This window comes from Mastigoproctus giganteus, chromosome 12, assembly GCF_048544385.1.
Source record: "Mastigoproctus giganteus isolate SK-2022 chromosome 12, ASM4854438v1, whole genome shotgun sequence".
In the NCBI taxonomy this organism is placed as follows: Eukaryota; Metazoa; Arthropoda; class Arachnida; order Uropygi; family Thelyphonidae; genus Mastigoproctus; species Mastigoproctus giganteus.
Window position 1 is genome coordinate 53923025 of NC_143586.1, and position 21631 is coordinate 53944655.

The 21631-nt window shown below is 37.6% G+C and overlaps 1 protein-coding gene across 6 annotated transcripts in view; it reads left to right on the top strand.

Moving 5' to 3' along the window:
- Positions 1-21631, top strand: part of Asph (Aspartyl beta-hydroxylase) — a 265429-nt gene that overhangs the window by 120243 nt on the left and 123555 nt on the right. For 5 of the 6 annotated variants that reach the window (XR_016547704.1, XM_090386374.1, XM_090386377.1 and 2 more), the window contains exon 6: positions 7278-7945. Coding sequence is in view for 5 of the 6 variants with exons in the window: in XM_090386374.1 (XP_090242500.1) it covers positions 7278-7945 (668 nt within the window). In the remaining variant the exon portion in view is untranslated. The remainder of the gene's footprint in view (positions 1-7277; positions 7946-21631) is intronic. The other variant, XM_090386376.1, reaches the window with a different exon arrangement.

A 21631-nucleotide genomic window follows, 5' to 3' on the forward strand; every position in this document is an offset into this window, starting at 1 on the left:
AAAATATGTAATTAATGATATTGAAATTTTGCAAGATTATTTAATGAAAAAACTTTTGAGCCTACAGGCCAGTAAGGCTCCTGAAGTTGATGGAATATACTCTATAATCTTAAGGGAGGCGGCAAGTGAGTGCATTGAACCATTGAGGCTAATTATGCGAGCATCACTAGACTCTGGGGAGATTCCGTTGGATTGGGAAAGTGCCAATGTATCTCCCATACATAAGGGTGGCTCTAAAAGTGAAGTGGGAAATTATCGACCTGTCAGTCTGACTTCAGTGGTAGGGAAAATCATGGAGGCAATGATCAAGGGTGGAATTCGGGATCATTTGGATCGAATTGAAATTCTCAAGGATACTCAGCATGGTTTTGTAAAGGGAAAATCATGTTTAACAAATCTGGTTCGCTATTTTTAAAGGGTCACTCATGAGCTGGATTTAGGGAATAATTTCGACTTTGGTTATTTAGATTTCAGCAAAGCTTTTAACTCAGTCCCACACGAGTGGCTGCTTTATAAGCTGGAACAGGTTGGAATCACTGGGAAAATCCTTAGATGGCTTCAGGGCAGGAGGCAGAGGGTTGTGATAAATGGCTATTCCTCAGATTGGGTTGATGTAAGAAGTAGGGTTCCCAAGGATCAGTATTAGGACCACTGTTGTTTTTAATTTTCATAAACGACATTGATGAAGGGATAGAGGGCGTGATGTCTAAATTTGCAGATGATGTTAAAATTGGTAGAGTAGTTAATGATCACTGTTAAGCTGAGCTTCTTCAGAGAGACCTACATAGACTTCAGGAATGGTCAGAAAAATGGCAGCTATGCTTTAATCCAACAAAGTGTAAGGTATTACACCTGGAAAACAGTAATCCCAAAATAACTTATTCATTTGGTGGAGTTCAACTAAACCCAGTACTGGAGGAAAGGAACTTGGGTGTTACGATACGGTCAGACATGAAATCCTCTGAGCATTGTAAACAGGTTGCAAGGAAGACCCATGGCGTCCTATCGATGATCTATCGAACTTTTGCAAGTAGAGATAGGGACGTGATAATCTCATTATATAAGGCTTTTGTTATACCACACTTGGAATACTGTGTTCAAGTATGGAGCCCGCACCTAAAGAAAGACACCGAACTTCTTGAAAGGGTGCAAAGACAGGTAACTTGCCTGGTGAGATCAGCAAAAGGGCGTCCTTATGAAGAAAGATTTTGAATATGTGGGTTGCAGAGTTTGCAAACTAGACACCTTAGAGGAGATTTGATTGAGAGGCAGAGAGGCAGAAGGTAGGGCTCTGAGAGGCAGAAGTAAAATGAATGAGGACAAAATTTTCAAGATTGTAAATGATGCTAGAACTAGGGGACATAAATTCAAGTTATGGGGGAAATGTTTAGATTGGACTGCAGGAAGTTTTATTTTAGCCAGTGAGTTATAAATTACTGGAATAAGTTGCCTACATGGGTGGTACAGGCTGACAGTTTGGGGAAGTTCAGGAAGTTCAAGGGTCATCTGGATAGTACCTTCGGGTGAGGGAAACGCATAGGATGATAGGTTTAATTTCCTTTTCTTTTATTAATTATTAGTTTTTTTTTTTTTTATTATCATTGTTTTATTTGGTTTTTTTTTTTTTTTTTATGGCATAAGCCATAGGCTTTCTTGCACCATGAGGCCATTACCAATACTAACAGAAAAGTAATATTAACAAAGAAGACCTAGAATTAAATTCAGAAGAAATTAATGAAATAATGTTATAGTGAAAATTAAAAAACAGGAAAAGAGCAGGTACAGATAAAATAAATAATGAATTATTAAAATATGGAGGAGAAAAGTTAACTATAGAACTAATAGATATATTGAAGAAAAATTTTAAAGAAAAGAACATACCAAGCAATTAGCAAAACACAATAGTACCAATATATAAAAAAAGAGACAAGCAATTGCAATAAAATTATAGGGGTATCAATTTATCAAACAAGTAAGAATATTGCTGAAATTGGAAAAGAAAACATTAAATATATTAAACATATACAGCCCTGATGAAATTGAAAAAAAGACTCATTGTGGAGGTATTCACAATATGAGATATAACAAAAACGATGCTATTTTGCCTGCTTCAGTGATTTACTATGAACTAACATGATGCTATGCACTAACTTACTCGATTACTGAATTTTCCATAGTTTGAGGCTTACAACTCTAAACCTTTTTAAGTCTTTACCATCGCACACCATCTAGCATCTCTTATATTGTAGAGTTATACTTCATAACTGGGTTGCCACTTATTACAACACCAGGGTACCTACCTACCTACCTACCCACCCACTCACCCACTGATGAGAGGCCAAAAAGCCTTGAAACGGTGCTGACTGGGTGGTGGTATCCACTGAGAATAAGTAACATTAGTCTTCTTCACTGGTGAAGCGTTGCTTATTTAAGGTAGCGCAATATCAAGGCAACTCGTGAAGGAATTCACAATATGAGATATGACAAAAATGATGCCATTTCATCTACTTCGGTGATTTACTATGAACTAATATGATGATATGCACTAACTTGCTTGATTAGCATAAAGAAAACATGAACTCTATAGAAAGAAATGAAAAAAGTAAATGTAGCATTTCACTGTGATAACTGTACTGTTGTCATACAGGAAAAATGTTTAATCACAGGGTTCGGTGCTGGGCCCATTGTTGTTTTGTATATTTATCAATGATATTGATGAAGGTATATCAGGATTAATGTCCAAGTTTGCAGATGATGCGAAGGTTGGCAGGGTTGTTAACGACAGTAAAGACAATATGCTACTCCAACTGGATCTAGATAAGTTTGGCAGATGGGCTGAGAAGTGGCAACTGAAGTTTAACATTGACAAATGCAAAGTACTGCATATGGGTAGCAATAACCGAAGAGAAATGTGCGAACTGTGTGGTACTACACTCAGGGAAGTGGAAAGTGAAAAAGACCTGGGGGTAATTGCGCAGTCAAATATGAAGTTTGCTGAGCAGTGCAGACAGGCTGCCAGGCCAGGCCATGGAGTCTTGTCAATGATATATAGGAATTTTGCTAGAAGGGACAGGGAGGTGATTATCCCGTTGTACAAGGCAATGGTCAGGCCACACCTAGAGTACTGTGTACAGGTCTGGAGGCCTCATTTTAGGAACGATGTAGAGTTGCTAGAATGAGTACAAAGAAGGGCAATAAGATTGGCGAGGGGAACAAAGGGGTGCTCTTACCAAGAAAGGCTTAAGTTTTGCAAATTGCAGTGCCTGGAAAGTAGGCACCTGCAGAGTGATCTGATTGAGGTGTATAAGGCCTTTAATGGGTTGAACAAGCCGAATGCTGATGGGATTCTTCCTCTTGCTTAAGTTAAGAACCTGAGGGGGCATAGATTCAAATTGAGGAAAGACTCAATTTGAATTGGGTCTTTTCGCACATCCATATAGAATGGATGTGGGGAAGTTTGCCTTTAGCCAGTGGGTGGTTGATTGGTGGAACAGACTTCCATCTTTTGTTGTGGAAGTTGATAGCCTATATAAATTTAAGGCTGAGCTGGACAGGTATTTGGAACGAACAGAGGGGTGAAATCGGAGCGTTTTTTTTTTTTTTATTTTTTTGGCTGATGCTGCATAAGCTTGCTTTCTTGCATCGTATGCCTCTACTAATGCTAACATAATCTTGCTCTGAGTCATACTGATTATGCAGTTGCATTATTAATAAACATGCCATACTTCCCATTAGTGAAGTCGTGAAAGAACAAAAACAGCAGACCTTGTCGGTGAAATTATTCAGAGAAGACAAGAAGTGGTAGTTGTGGTTCTGAAAAAGTGTGCAGTTTTTGATTTATATGGATAACAATAATTAAAGTGATTTCCAGCTATATCCCATTATGGTTACAATTTTCTTTTAATAAAAAGAAATGTCACATCAAAAGCAGCTTTTTCTTAATGGGAGGTTTCATTGGAAGGTTTTTTTAAAAGGAATTACAAATGCTTTAATTTTGTTCAGAAAGTGCTCAGTGTTGTACCCTGCAGCACATGGAATTCCTTTTAAAAACTGTCTAGCACATAAAGTTGATAAAAACAAATGTGGTAGGCTTAAAAACTGCACAAGCAAAGGTATTAAGCAGAAAATGAACACTTGATGATAACAGGCCATCCCTGTTTAATTTGTGTGCTGAAAAGGAGGCTTACCTTACTGTGAAAGTGTGTATGATGGATGTTTACTACTTTTGGTGCAAAGTCAGATTTAACCCTTAAGCACTTGAGATCTAAGGTGCCCCCAGTGTTTTTGGGAGGGAAAAATTATTAGAAGAAATATTCTCAAAATTGGGTAAAACTTATGTTAAGGAACCATTCCTTCTAATATTGGATGCATGTAGCAAAATTCTGTGCCATCTATGAGTGGGGGTATTAAAAGGTTTTTCCTCTGACCATGTTCTACATGTCCCAGGAGGTTGATATTTGAAACATATATCATTCCTCTATGTAGTTACCACCCAAAGTGACACATTTCTACGATCTTCTGTGGCACTTCCTTTTGCCATTTTTGTAGATTTCACTTTGCTCTTGAAACCATGCTTCTGTTGCAGATTGCCTCTTCATTGCAAAAAACAAAAAAAAAAAAAAAAAAAATTGCTTTCTATGCAAAAATTATTTCAGCTGTGGAAAGAGGAAGAAGTCAGAAGGTGCCAAATCAGGGGAATAAGTTGGATGTTTGATATGAGGTTCTAACTTGGGCAAGATGAATGGTTGCATCAGCAGTGTGGCAGGTCTGTTGTTGTGAAGCAACATCATGCCTTTTGGGCATTCTGCATCACTTTTTCTTAATTGCCACATGTTATTGCTTCAGTAAGTTGAAATAGTAATATGCATTGATGGTGGTACCCTTCTCCAGGTAATCTGTGAGAATCTTGCACATATCATCCCAGAAAACTGACACCTTTTCTGAAGAAACCTGCACTCTGGTCTTTTTGGGAGTTGGTAATGATGGACGTTTCCATTGTTTTTAAACATGTTGATCAAAGTGATGTATTCGTGATTCATCCATAGTCACCAATTGGGAAAAAAAACAGGTCGGTATCACTGTCACACATGATGATCAATTCAACAGAACAGGTCTGTCCCCTTTTCTTTCTGAAGAGACTTGTGAGAAAGTGAGGAAACCATCAGGCTGAGACCTTTAAGCACTTTGCAAGCATGAGTGCAGTGGTTCTGTCTGCATTTCATTTTTCCTATATGTGCAAACAAATATTTTCCCCAATGAAATATATGTTAAATCCATTACAAAGGAGGTTAACGAGAGACAATTCAGAATTGTGTGCAATTAAAAGTAACAAAATATCAACCAGATTTAGTAACCCTTTCTAAAGAAATTTAGCATCAAGGAAGCCATTAAAACACTTTGTTACTCATCATCATCATCTATCATCGTTCCGCTATTCCATGGGTCGACGTATGAAGCCTTGCCACCATGCCCCGTCCACGTACTTCTCTCCGTCGTTGATTTCACTCCAATTTCCTCCTCTCTTAATGACATCGGTCTTTATCATGTCCTGCCATCTCATTCTTGGTCTCCCCCTTAGTCTTTTGTCCCTTGATTGTAAATCTAACATTCTTCTTGGCAAACGCCTCTCGTTCATCCTCTTGACATGTCCAAACCGTTTCAAACGGGACCTTTCAATTCTATTCTGGAGTTTTTCAACCTGAATTCTCTCCCTAATCACATCATTCCTGATTTGTTGTCTTGTCTTTCCGTTACTAAAAAGAATATTTAAAAATGTATCATTGAATATTATTATTATTACATGTATATAAATAAATATATTTAGAATTGAATTTAAAAATAAAAAATTCGTGAAGTTTTTTTATTTATTAATTACATTCTACATAATCTACATTACATAGTTTTCATTACCAATTGACTGTTATGACACATCAAAAAAAATTCGAAAAGCAAGATATGACCCACTGTAGAAAAGGGTTGCTGACCACTGATTTAGACTTAACAGCTCTTCTTCATTGTAGCCTTTATTATCTTTAAATATGACTGTGGATCTATGTTCTGACCCTTTAAAAATTTACATCTGTTTTCTCAGATTTAAAATGCATTATGTAAAACATTAAATGGAATCTCCATGGTGTTGATTTGTGCATATGCCACACAGATATAATTGTCTACAAAAGGGATCTCTTCATAATAAGAAAAGAGTGTAAATAACATGACAGCACCAGCTGCATTAAAAATCTTTTATCCATTTATATATATATATATATATATAGTTGTTATATAAGTTAGTAGTTGTGAAGGGCAATGTGCTAATGTTGCATTACTAGTAATGCTAGTTATGGAGAACAAAGGGAAAACCTTTGTTCTCCATAACTAGCCTTACTAGTAACGTAACGTTAGCATATTGCCCTTCATGACTACTAACTTATGTAAAAATTATGGTCGTTGGGTACTTTCTGCATATAGCAGTGTCCCGGGTCCATTATTATTTTTATTTTAATTCATTCTAATATTAATAAAATCTTCAACTGTTGCTTCCTTTAAAATAGTTGTTATATATGTGTGTGTGTGTATAAATATAGTTATATATATAACTTGTGTTTTATTATGCTACATTACACAAGTTATAGTTATCAGTATATTTTGTAATAGAATTTTTAATTCCTTAAATCTACTGATTAAAATTTGATCTACTTTAATCTACTGATTAAAATTTGTTAGCTAGCATCTGATTTTGGCATACTCCTAAGAAATGATCCTTCAGCAACTTCTTAGATGTACACTGTATAGATTATAACAGTCATAATATTGAACTGGAAACTGTGATTTAATGTTTAAAAAATATTTTGAATTGTTCTTTCATTTTAGTAACTAAAATTTTTACGATCTTGTGTCTTATTTTTCATTTATATTAAGGAGAAAACATTGCATCATCATTATTACGAATTGTTAATTTTTGTAGTTATTCTTGATACTGTTTTATACATTTCTATTTTTATCATAAAAAATGTAATATATATTAGTGGATGATTTTTAAATGTTAGTAAATTTGTTAGTTGCCGTATGTTTACCAGATGAATGTATACACTATATATAATGTATGTAGTCATGTTACTCTTTTAAAATTAGCGGTAATACAACTTTACTTCGCCTTTTTACTTGGTTACACCAAAGTACAACTTTCTTAACTGGATTTTATTAAACATTAAATGGTTATTTGCAGGATTATCATATAGCTAAATAATCCTGTAAATAACAGAAATTATGTTTTGCAGTAGATATACCATTAGTGGTCACTGAAACTTATGCTGAAGAAGAAGCTGCTGCTGATGAACATATGTCTGATGAGGTGATGGAATTGGAGGAACCGTTTAATACTGAGGAACAGCTAGTTAGAGAGAGCGAATTTATATCTAAAGAAAATGTATTGCATAGCTATTCCAATGAACAGTATAGTGAAGAATATGATTCACAGACTAATATTGTAGAGCCAAATATAGGAGAAGAGAAATTAGAACCTTCTAATTTGGTAGACATTGGTGATCAGCTAGAAAACACTTTTGTTGAAGCACTCAAAACAGTATCAATTGAAGATAATCATTTGCCTGATATATCTGCTCACAGTGAATCTCTTTCTAGTCAGTGTTTACCAGAAGAAATAGTGCCTGATAGTGCTCAGAAAGATTTGGAAGTTGCTCAAGGAGATTTGGAAGTTGAAAAACAGTCCCCAGCAGAGACAAATGATGATGCACAAAACTTTATAGAAATAGAACCTAGTGAAGAAGAGTCAGCCAGTTCTGATGTTGAACTTCCAATTAAACAAGAGGAGAAGGGAAAAGAATCAGATGCTCCTGCTGAATCATATGAAAATGCTGACATTACCAGTGAAGAAGACTTTCCCATCAAAGAGGACTTAGATGACATAGATCGAATATTGGAAAGAGTAAGTAGATACCATCTTATAGCTTTCTTGAAGTATTATTGTCAGTATGCATGTAAAAGTGTAAATCCAGTATTAAGTATAACAGGGAGAAATTAATGCATCTTGGAATTTCATAAGCTAAATTCACATTTGCAGTGGTACTGAAAAATATTTAGAACAAAACTGTATAATGAATACAGGTTATTATTAGCAGCTTTGAGACATATTTGTTTGTTTCATTTTTGACTGCTTTATATATTTACATATATATATTTACATTATCTTACCGAAACACAACTTTAAAAATACTTACAATTCACAATATTTTCAAAATACTTTCATCTAGCAGGCTCTCACTGCCTTCATCAGAGAATTTGAGAAGCCATCATTAAAGCCTCTATACAAGTCTGAAGATCACATGATGGTTCAGCCTAGTGAAAATATTAGAGTAAATATGAAATTCCTGAAAACTTGAGATATTTCCCCATGATTGACTACGGGGAAAGGGAAGAAAGGCCTCTATGAACTGAACAAGACATTCTTGTTATATAATCCAAAATGAAAGGAAAGAAGTAAAGAGTTGCAAAAGAATGTACCTAGAAGATATAACACCCCCTCTCCTCACATATTTGAAAGAATGATCAGATGGAAGATATATAGCACTACAAGGAGTTTTTAGAATAAACTAAAAGAAAAAATCAGAAATTTGGAATTAAAATTTGAATCACAAGGAAAAAAGACTGTAGTAAGCTGAATTATTAAAATTACTTAAACAGCTAGGGAAAAAAAATGTGTGTGTGTGTGTGTGTATACATGACAAAATTAAAAGTTGGTCAGGATAACTTACGCATATTCAAATTCACATGTTGTAAGATTGAGCCTGTATATTGCCAGAAAATATGCATATCCCATTGTTAGCTGCTGCATTTCTATGTTGACTGCAGTAAAAAACAGTTGTAAACCCTTCTGCCTTTGGCTGTCCTTGAACCTAAACACACTTTTTATTTGAAAAATATAAAAAGTAAAAATAAATGCAGAAGTGATACAGTAAGTCCCAACTTACTTGCTTTGAATATCTTAAGTACATTGTCAGGGGTATCATCTGTTTAAATGGAGGTGATTGGTATAATACTGTTTCTGTGCACTTTACAACAACTTACTGGAGGCCTAATAATAATGTTCTTGACACATAAAGGAAGAATAATATACAATGTGTTTTATTGGTAAATATATGGGAAAAATTATATAGAATTAAAACATTAGGGGTGGCAGATATTTAATCATTTATTGGTATAAAGAGATGGAGTCAATGGTTAGTAGAATTAAAATATAATTATTTTAATTATCTACTTAGCATCAGTAAATGATTAAATTATTTACTATCCTGTAATGTTTAGCTCCATATGATTCTTCATATATGTTTACTAGTGAGAAACAAGATATATTATTCTTCTCTTACTATGCTGAGTGGGTATTATTAGGTCTAAATTAGCATTGAAGGGCACAGAAATGGTTAGTTCTATACTACTTCTATTTGCATATTGATGTAGGGTGGCCCCAACAAATGTCCTAATGTGCCAAGAAAGTAATTGGAATGCACCACTTTTGTTTTTATTTTATTTTTTTCATTAACTGATTGTTTCATTTTAGATTAACATTATTATTCGTATGCTTTTTTTTAAACTCTCCTTACTATATCATTAATGTTAGTTGGAGGATATGTTGACACTTTTACTGGGATCTAACGCCCATACCTTGGTTCCAGGGTTACATCTTTGGAATCCGGCGTGTGCAGCCGTGCGCCGCGACCCGTGGAAGCGGAAAGGGGGATCCTGGTGGTTGAGGGGCCCAGCCTTAATACACCACTTTGGCCCCTGCTTCGACAAGACGGGCGGTCCCGGACCGGCTCGACTGGGATCAATCGGCGGGTGGTTTTATACTGCTAGGGTCAACTGCGTTCCAATAAGTCTCCCTCCCTTTGGTCCTGGGACGGGATAAAGACTTATTGGTAACGTGGGTATGGTGTTCTAAGCGAACTCGGCGTCCCATTCGTGTACGCAGTACCTGCTAGTTCACGAGTGGGCGCCCCCTCGTAGGGCTCCGTGGTGGGTGAGGTACTTAGGCATCAGACATTTTTTCTTTACTCCTATGAGTAATTTAAATTCTTCTTCTGGGGCCCCAACAAGGCCCCTACCTAATCGATCGTCGGAAGAAAGTGAGAGCAATTCTGCTAAAAGAGCCAGAACTGAGGAGAAAACACCATCTGTGACACCGCTTTTCCTCATTCTCCATTCCACAGGAGAGCAGTCAATAGGGAAAATGTCACCTTTCTTTATCCAGAAAGGATTAGAAGGGATGGCAGGTTCACCCAAATCCGTAAAACGGCTGCGTTCTGGAGATATTCTTATTGAAGCATCGAATATAAATCAAGCAGAAAAAATTTTGAAAGCCACATCTATAGGGGGAATACCCATTATTGTAACCCCTCACAAAACTTTGAACTCTTCACGAGGTGTCATATCAGAGTGGGATCTCCTTCATGTTTCTGAAGAAGAGATCTGCTCTGAATTAAAAGAACAAGGAGTAACAGCTGTCAAGCGAATATCCATGCGTAAGGATGGGAATCTTGTCCCTACCCGAGTTCTCATCCTAACATTCAACACCCCAAGGCCTCCAAGTTCCATCAAGGCAGGGTACTTAAACTGCCCAGTGAGGATTTATGTTCCAAACCCACTGAGGTGTTTTAAATGTCAAAAGTACGGCCACTCACAAACAGCTTGTCGTGGTAACCCTGCCTGTGCTCGATGTGGTGCTAAAGATCACGAGAGCAAGGAATGTATAGCTCCTAAGCCTAACTGTATTAACTGCCAAGGAGAGCACCCTGCATACTCTCGAGCATGCCAGCGGTGGAAGGACGAAAAGGAGATACAAAAGTTAAAAACGGAGCTTAACATCTCCTACCCAGAGGCTAGAAAACGCATACAACCAATAAATAGCGGGAAGCCTTCATATGCTCAGAAGGTTTCTGCGAAGTGCACTATCGGTACACAAACAGATATGACTATACCACCAAGAGAGTCATTCACGCCGATTGCCCGCTATTTATTGAGTTCACAAAAGCCCACCACAAAAACACAATCAGCTGCTACTCCAATATCCGTACCTCCTAGTGCCCCACCACTAACAAAACCAAGTGGTAAAAAAGAGCAACCAAAATTAACAGAATCAATGGATGTAGAGGACAAGGAGGTACCGGACGATTCAGTCTTGCAACTCTTCGTGGAGGAAGAAATGGACACCGGACAGCGTCCATTCTTCCCCAAAAAAGATAAAGCCAAGACTGATAAAAGTAAGCCCTCAGCACCTCGGAAACCGCCTGATGGACCCACCAAGCCAAAATAATGGCTAAATTCCTACAATGGAATTGTCGTGGATTCCGGCGAAATACAGATGACATCAAGGCCCTCCTGCAAAAGCACGAGCCAGTTTGCTTTTGCTTGCAGGAGACTTATCTAAAGGCAAATGATGATCCCACCATGCATAACATCACAATCTTTCGTAAGGATAGAATTGCGGATGGTCCTGCTCATGGAGGAGTGGCTATCCTTGTGAATAATCAGACTCCAGTTCAGCCCTTGCTAATTACAACCAGCATAGAGGCTGTTGCAATTCGCCTTACAGTGGGATTTCTATTAACGGTCTGCTCTATTTATTTGCCACCTGGGACTGATATCTCCCAGGAAGACCTTGATGATCTTCTAACGCAGTTGCCTCCCCCTTTCTTACTTCTCGGGGATTTTAATGGACACAATACCCTGTGGGGTAGTGCTAACATCAACGGAAGGGGACGAGTCATAGAGCGTATGCTCAATGACAATGACCTTTCCCTTCTAAATACTGGAACAAACACCTTCTTCCACATGCCTACCCGTACTTTTTCTGCCATTGATCTCTCTATCTGCTCCCCTCCTCTACTCCCTTCACTCACTTGGGAAGTGGAGGAGAATCCATACGGAAGTGATCACTTCCCTGTGATAACCTTGTTACACAGTGGGAGACCATGTCTTCCCTTCAGGTTACCGCGGTGGAAGATTGATCAGGCTGACTGGACTGCCTTCCAACATCAGGCAAATTTTGATCGTAGCACAGTCAGTCAGGAGCCTATCAATGATGCAGTTAAGTACATCACAGAAAATATTGTCCAAGCAGCTGCGAATGCTGTTCCAAAAACATCTGCCCGGTTTCCACCATTTCCCAAACCATGGTGGAATTCACAATGCACAGCAGCCAAAAAGGCTCAAAACAAAGCGTGGGGGATATTCCGTCGATATCCTACCACGACCAACCTTATAGCCTTTAAACGTGCACGAGCCAAAGCACGCTACATCCGTCGTCAGAGTCAAAAGGAATCGTGGATCCGTTTTACATCATCTATTAACCAGTCTACCAACTCTAAGGTAGTCTGGGAAAAAATCCGGAAAATGAAGGGTAAATACACAGCACACCCCTCATCGGTCCTTGAATATAATGGATGTACTATTGCAGACTCTACTGCAATAGCCAATGCTCTTGGGGAAACATTTTCTAAGATCTCTGCAACGTCATCTTACTCCCCAGAGTTTCTGGTCTTAAAGTGCAAGACTGAAAATCAGGCCCTTAAATTCACATCGAAGGGTTCCCACCCATATAATGGGCCATTTACTATCCACGAGCTAAAAACAGCACTTGCCCATACAAAGGCTACCGCTGTTGGACCAGACAACATCCATTATGAAATGATCAAACATCTTTCACCAGAATCCATGGACTGTTTGCTTTTCATGTATAACAGAATCTTCCTTGAAGAGCACTTTCCGGATACCTGGCGCAAGGCAACTATACTTGCTTTTGCTAAGCCGGGAAAGGATCCTAAATGTCCAAAAAACTATCGTCCTATTGCTCTGACCAGCTGTCTGTGCAAAATATTGGAGAGAATGGTCAATGCTCGTCTCTTATGGTATTTAGAATCGAACGACCTTCTCTCCCTCTTTCAGTGCGGCTTCCGAAGAAACAGGTCCACACTGGACCACTTAATTAGACTGGAAACATCAATCCGTGATGCTTTCCTAAAAAGAGAACACTTGGTGTCCATCTTCTTTGACATGGAAAAAGCGTACGACACAACTTGGAGATTTGGTATTTTAAAAGACCTTTACAATCTCGGTCTGAGAGGCCACCTTCCCATTTTTATTAAAAACTTTTTATCCTGCCGTTATTTCCAAGTTCGTGTAGGATCCTCCCTTTCACGGCCTTTTTATCAAGAGGAGGGGGTACCGCAAGGATCTGTCTTAAGTGTTACGCTTTTTGCCATTAAAATAAATTCTATTTCTGAACAACTTCCTCCAACTATAAACAGTGCACTCTATGTCGATGACTTCAGCATATTCTCTCAATCATGCAATATGAGGGTTATTGAGAGACAACTGCAACAAGCTATTGACCGCGTTAACACCTGGGCCACGGCCAATGGATTCAGGTTCTCACCGGAGAAGACCGTTTGCGTCCATTTTTGTCGCAAACGTAACCTCCACCCTGAGCCTGAATTACGACTTGGACAAAGCACCATTCCAGTTGTATCAGAGGCGAAATTCCTGGGACTCATTTTTGACAAAAAGTTGACATTTGTTCAACACATTCGTCAGCTACGTACGAAGTGTACGAGAGGGCTTAACATCCTCCGCTCTCTCTCTTCTACCTCTTGGGGTGCAGACCGATGCACTCTTCTACGTCTGTACCGTGCACTTGTACGTTCAAAATTGGACTATGGGTCTCAGGTATATGCATCTGCCAGAAATAGCGCTGTTCGTTGGCTTGACCCCGTCCATCATCAAGCCATCCGCATTGCTACCGGTGCTTTTAGAACTTCGCCTGTCCAAAGTCTGTACGCCGAAGCAAATGAACCATCTTTGTCGCTTCGGCGAATGCAGTTGTCTCTGCAATATGCCTTCAAGCTGAAGTCCCTGCCGGACCACCCCACGTGGACATCCGTTTTCGAGCCACGATGGGAAAATCTTTATAACACACGACGCAATGCCAATCGGCCATTCGGCATTCGTGTTCAAGAGCTACTCAATGAGCTTAACATCTCGGTAGACAAGGTTGCTCGATCATCACAGGAGCCCCTTCCACCCTGGCATGCACAAACACCAGCATGTGACTTCTCGCTCAAACTTGCGACGAAGTCTAATACTCCGCCCTCTGTCTACTTTCAGCTCTATTCACAACACCGTGCAGAACATTCTGACTTCTTGCCAGTTTACACAGACGGCTCGAAGTCGGAATCATATGTAGGATCTGCTGCTGTTTTTCCAGATAAAACCATATCAGAGCAGATACCTGTTAACTGCAGCATTTACACTGCAGAGCTGCATGCCATAGAGTTAGCTCTAGATCACATAAGAAAACACCGTTACCAACGGTGTATTATATATGCCGATTCAATGAGTGCACTACAGGCTTTATCAGCGATGTCACACACCAATCATCCAACCCTGTCCCGAATTCAGCAGATAATATACAGCCTCGATGCAAGCGGATTCGATATCCGCTTCTGCTGGATCCCCAGTCACATCGGGATTAGAGGAAATGATTTGGCTGACACTGCAGCCAAATCGACAGCCCTGACGGATAATCTTGACCTGTTAGTCCCCTATACAGACTACAGGCAAGTGATCCGTAGTAACCTGCAATCTCAGTGGCAAGATTCGTGGCATCGACTGATTACTACAAACAAACTATGTCGAATTAAGCCTGTGATCCATCCTTGGCGGTCCAGCTTTCGCAGGGATCGCAAAGAGGAAGTTGTTCTTGCTCGGCTCCGCATAGGACACTGTTATTTGACACACTCCTTTTTGCTGAGGGCTGATGACCCTCCTATGTGTGAGCAATGCGACACCGTTTTAACCGTCGAACACATTTTATGTGATTGTTCTAGTTTTATAAATGCTCGTCTTACTGCTTTTACCCATCTGACTGATCCGTATACACTCAGTCAGATTTTAAATGACAACGACAATGTGTCAGCAGTTTTTAAATTTTTAAAGTCGATCAATTTGTATACAGTCATATGAAATAAACAATTTGCTTTTGTCATTGTACTGATTTTATGACTGTATGCACCTTAAGACGAAGTAGCTTTTTACAAGTTGCCAGTCTTACCTTTTTCCTGGCGCACTATAACCCTGCTGTTTTTGCGCCACAAAAATCAAAATCAATCAATCGTTGACACTTTTATCATTTATGTTCATAACAGTCTTGCAGTTATAATAAACTTTTTAAACTCCAGCACCATTGAATCTGGAATAGACTGTTTTTAATATTTATTATATCTGTTATTTATTACATTATATCTGTTTTTAATATTAGTATTAATAGTGGAAAATGATGCAAGAAAGCAAGCTTATACAGAATCATACAAAAAAGAATCGTTTGCTGTCAGGATCCATCTTCTCAAACCTCGTCATTGCCGATGCAATTTCACTAAATGCCATTGCCATCTCTCTGGTGATGAAGTGTCTTGGCTCCTCATTTGGCTTATCTTGAGCTTCGTCAGCATTTTCTTCTTTCACTATCACTGCTTGCAAGTCAACAAGTTCTTCGTTAGATAACTCCTTCTCTTCTTCCTCTATTAACTCCTCGTCTTTGGCATCAACCTCCAACTGAAGTAGCTCTGCAACCTTTACAATCTTATCTGTAACTTCTTCATATGATTCATCTTTTTCAAATACTTCAAAGCCTTTTACATGCCATAGGCATATTTTCTTCAATGTGCCATTTAAACAACTTTTAGTAATTTCCGCCCAGGCCTTATTAATGTGTTTAAGATGCCATGGTAAATATTGTAAGATTTCCAAAAGTCTCTTAACGTAAAATTTTTCTCATAGTCTACTGCAGACAATGCCTGAGCAAATGTTGTGCGTAAATAGTATGCTTTTAAATTCGAAATAACACCCTGATCCATATGTTGGATGAGTGAAGTCATGTTTGGTGGTAGAAATATCACTTTTGAATTGAAATCACCTTGATACGTAGGATATCCAGGAGTATTATCTAATAGAAGCAAAATCTTGAAAGAAACATTGTTGTCTTTACAATATTCTTCAACCTCGGGAATGAAGCAGCATTTAAACCAATCCTCAAAGAAAGATATTGTTATCCATGCTCTCTGATTCGATTGGAAATGCATGGGTAGGGTGGCTTTATTGATGAGGATTTCCAGAATGGTACACAAGCAGTGGTATTAATCTGCAAGCTACCACTGCATTAGCCCCCAAGCAAGAGCATGGCCCTATCTTTTGAAGCCTTGAAACCTGGCAATATCTTTTCCTCTTTGGCATTGTATGTTCGATCCGGCATTTTTTTTCCAATACAGAGCAGTGATGTCAACGTTAAAAATTTGCCGCCTTCATCAATAATTTTTTCCAACACGTCACAAAATTTCTCTGCAGCTGCAGAGTCGGCACTGGCGATCTCACTGCACACTTTGCTTTGGAAACCAGTGCATTGCTTGAACCTATTAAATCACCCATTGCTTGCCACGAACTTGGCTTGGGGTTTGCCATACTTATCCTTAATATCTTCATAAATACTTGTTGCTTTTGCTTGAATGGCCATTGGACTCAGGGGCACTTGCTTCTAAATCTGATTTTCCATCCATATTAATCTGCAAGCTACCACTGCATTAGCCCCCAAGCAAGAGCATGGCCCTATCTTTTGAAGGCTTGAAACCTGGCAATATCTTTTCCTCTTTGGCAATGTATGTTCGATCCAGCATTAATAGCTGTTCCATCTTCGATATAGCACCTGAACACTGTTTTGTGATTACTGTTGATCTTAAGTGCATTGATCCTTTGACATGTTCTTTTATATGTGCACTGTCCTTTAAAATAGTATTCACTGTTCAAGCAACGAGATATAATTCCCTTTCAATAGATGACCAACTTTGTCCTGCTTTATACTTCTTAATCATTTTCATCTTCATTTCTAAATCAAGTTTGTTTCATTTCATGTCACTGCCAGCACTTGCACTTTCTGTTGGTCCCTTTCCCTTCATCATTGTAATACATAAATAGGAGTGAATAGAAGTTTCTGAAAATTTGTTTTGATGTTTAAAATTTTTTTACCGGCGTTATATGGAAAAAGGCGTTACGTTACCTAGAAATTGTCACAAAACCCGATGCGCATGCATTGTACTTGGTGCTGCAGTGACGCAACAAGTACAACACAAGCACCCAAGAAAACTCAATTGTACACAACAAGTGCAGTGACGCAACAAGTACAATTGAGTATGACACACTACATTATATCAGCATAATGATTAATACACGAGTGACTGAGCCAAAATCTACAGTCCAGTGTTCGTAGGAATATCGTGAAAGAAAGAAAGGGAAGTTGGACAGAAATGTGAATCCAGATGAAATTCAACAAGAGTGTTTCGTTATGCCTGGGAGTTCTTAAACTGCACCCAAAAAAACTCTAGCTGAAATAATGAAGGAATATCATGAACGGAAGAAAAGGAAATTAGAAATTCAAACTATTCCAAATAATAATGAAATTCAACCACAGAGTTCTATCATGCTTGATACTTCTCAACCACAGAGTTTTCCTATGCCTGATACTTATCAGGAATCTAAAACTCCAGCAGAACGAATGAAGGAATATCGTGCACGAAAAAAAGCGAAATTAGAAATGGCTAATAATGAGATTCCTGATTACTTCCCTATAGTGTCTACACGAGCTGACAGTGAGTTTGAAAAACTAGTCTACAAAAACCCATATGGATATAGTTGTAATGTTTGTGATCGTTTATGGTTTCAATTTGATTTGAAACCATTTCCAACAACTTCATATGAATTACTTCAAAATGAATTTCATATACAAGAAGTGAGTACTTTCATGACATGTAATACATGTCATACTTCATTAAAAGAGGGACAGATACCAACTATGGCCACATCAAATGGATTTATGCATCCATCATATCCTACTCATTTGCCTCCACCGAATGTTGCAACTGAGTGTTTGATATCATTATGATTATCCTTTATGCAAAAAAAGATAAACATTTACCTAGTCAATCCATACCTATTATAAAACGATCAACTACGAGTCCATTTAAGAACAATAGGAAATTAACATGTAGACATACACAATTTCCTTTAGTATGTGCTTGTGCTTTGACTATACATAAATCTCAAGGAGGAACCTTTGACAAAGTTGTATATAATTATGAGAAAGATCAGCAACTTGTATACGTGCCATTATCTCGAGTGACCTATTGCAAGGTTTATATATTACAAATCCCCACGACGATTTCACATTTCAACACAGCAAGCAAAGCTACTAGTAATATAGAACTTCGTGCTGAACTAGATTGCTTGAAAAATAATAATTTACTGTCTCTACAGGATGAACTGCAAGATTTCATATAAAGTGGTATATCTATATCGTCAATGAATGTACAAAGTTTACGGGCACATGTTCGAGATATCGAAACAGACACAATCTTACAGCAATCCAAAATATTGATATTAAGTGAAAAGTGGTTGGATAATGAACATATATTGCTTAAACCATTCCAATGTGTGACTCAGTTTAAAAGGTCGGATGTTCGTAGTGGTGGTGATGCGATATATCGATATGAAGGTTCAACTATCATATCATCAGTACACCACGTATCTTTGCACAACATAATAGCAGCAATGCGACAGTGGTATCAGATGAAATTGGAATCATTCTTCTCTTTCTTGGTGATTCCTTTCTAATTCTCTCTCTCTCTCAGGGTAACTCAGGAATTTTTTTTGGCTGGTGCAGCGTAAGCCTCAGGCTTCCTTTCACCATATGGCTAATAATAATCATCTTTGTGCAAATTCAATAGTGAATCTATTTTCATCGTTGCCATATATGTCACTCAAGGGATGTTGTTAGATATAATTCAAAACTACGTAAACAAGAATTTGATGCCATATTCCATTGAAGGTGCAAAATTATTGGAAGAGACACTGGATCGTATACCTATAGTTCTCGCTGGTGATTTCAATCTAGAATTAAATTGAGGCTGGAAAGAAGTTTTGTAAATTTATGAAAGATGTCTTCAATTTAGATATTAAGTCAAATACTTTAGTAAATACTACACGTAATGGAACGACAATCAATGGAGTATTCAGTCGGGAATTAAAATCATTTGAGTGTCAAAATTATATATCTTATTTCAGTTACCATAGACCAGTAATTTTAGTGTTATTATAATATATTTTATACGAATTATTTCATTATACACTAGTATAATGAAAAATTCCATTCATTGTATTTCATTGTACTGAAATTATTTTTTCAATAAAGGTAATGCAGCAATACTTTTTTTATTTATTTTACTGTACCAGTTTTATAATGAGTTCCTGCAGTAAAGATGTTTTAACAGCTGCCACTGTGACATTATCAGTCTCAGAGTAGAGTGGCAGCAACTCATTATATACCTGGTACATAATTTTCTCCTGGTTTTTTATATTATTTAAGATTTCTTTCAGTGAAGGGAACACATTTCACCATAATACCGTAAACCCACAGAATTCTAGTTATCGGGATTATTGCATATGCAATAAGATCGAGTTTACTACCCGTTTATAATAGATTGCGCTAACAGAAAAGCCCAATAAACCGGAAAGTGCAAATTGTTTTTGTTTTTTGGTCATGACCTCTAGAAACGTGCTTTAGAAAAATATCACAAAGGCATTCAAAATTGATTCTTATAATGGGAGCGTATGATAACAATGAAAGTGTAGCACAATTTCCATTATAAAAATGACCTTTTAGAGAGATAGTAATATAGCGAAATTTTCAACTTCCAAGGACTTGGAACAAATTACAAAAAAAGAAAAAATATGTTATTGGGTTCACATTATGGTATTTTTGCAATACCTCCATTTATCCCTACAGATGCAAAATACGTTTCCATATATTTTTTTTTCAGTTTGCACTGGCCGGCAAAAAAAAAAAAAATTAAAGTCGAGTATTACATAAGTTGGGGGGTTCCTGTATATACAATAGTGCAGGGGTCGGCAACCTGTGGCTCTTTAACTTTTAGCCCACATGAAACAAAGTTTGAAATGGAGTTAAAGAGGACTTAAAAATCAAGGGCATGTGGAGTGCAAGACTTATTTCCATTATTTTCCCTGGAACAGAAGTCAAGCTAAGAGGTCTGTAATTACTCATGCCACCCACCCTTTAATTCCCAGTTATGAATTGGGGATACGCTTGCACATCTCCTGTCCATAGGGAACCCCTGCCCATGAATCTAAGATGTTCCCATAATCATGGCTAAAGTTTAGCTTATCCCTTTTGCTACCTCCCTTAATATAATTGTATAGATCCTGTCCACCTCAGGTGTCTTTTTTACATTTAGCTTCAACAATTTGCCTTCCACTTTTCTCTTGGTTATTGCAAAATCATTTAATTCTTCTTAGAATTTTATACACTTCAATCCCCATTCCAAAAAAAATTCCTCGTGCATGAATGTAGATGCAAATGCCTATTCAATTTGTTAGCAATCTGTACACAATCATCAACAGTTAAACAATTCATATCTAGTGGACCATGTTATTCATCTCCTTGCTTTAGCATTTTCATAAGTAAAGAAGTCTTTTTTGCTTTTCTTTGCATTCTTTGCCAGAAAGAGACTTCTTGTAATCTTCCTTAACTTTCAAATCACCTCTGTGACTTGATTGTAGACTAGTTTATATCTACTGTTGGCACATATATTATCACCTGCTAATTTATATGATCCCATTCATTTTACTTCTCATCTGATATTCATTTAGGTATAAGCCTTGAACAGTATTTCTTAGTTTGTATAAAAAGCCTAATTCAGAGATAACGTCTCTGAATGCTTCCTATTTAGAATTGGCTGTTGATAAACTTCATCAGTTGGTGACTGCACAGAATTTAAAAACTGCGTGAGACTGATGTAGTCACCTCTATGAAAGCAAAAGTCTTTCTCTCTGCCCTTGACAGTTGTTACATCTTTAAGTAAATCCCACATAAAAACACTGTGATCACTGCCACTCTGTGGTGTTTATTTGTAGATTCTTTATGCATGAAGAGTCATTGCTGATAATCAGATTAAGCATATTGCTTTCTCTCATTGATTCTTGAACATGCTGTTGTAGAAAACATTTTTGCCGAGAAATCCACAAGCAGTCTTTCTAGAAATATGTGACCCACCTACAAGTTCCATTCAATATCCAGAAAGTTATATTCCCCATTTTAAAACATTCTAATTTACTGTCCCACTCTTTGTTTGTACAGTTGTTGGTTTTACTAATAAATCATTATGTATATAACACACTCTTATTTTGTGAGCAATAGCTTTTTACCTTTTTGGTGTCTTTTCCATTTATTGTTAATTCCTGTAAAAAAGAAGACACAGAAACCTAACAAAAACAAATCTGTGAGAATTTAACAATTAAAAAAGGTATTTTAATCTTGTGTGCTCCAGTGTGCTCCTTTGGAGCACACATAATTAAAATTCCGATTTCCACTAAACAGGGTGGAAATTCCTATTTCCACTCACTCCAAAGGGTGTGGGTGGAAATAGGAATTTTCTAAGGTTAGTTGGTTTAAAAAATTTTCAATTTTCTCTGGGTATTACATTAAAAGGTAAATTAATCATTT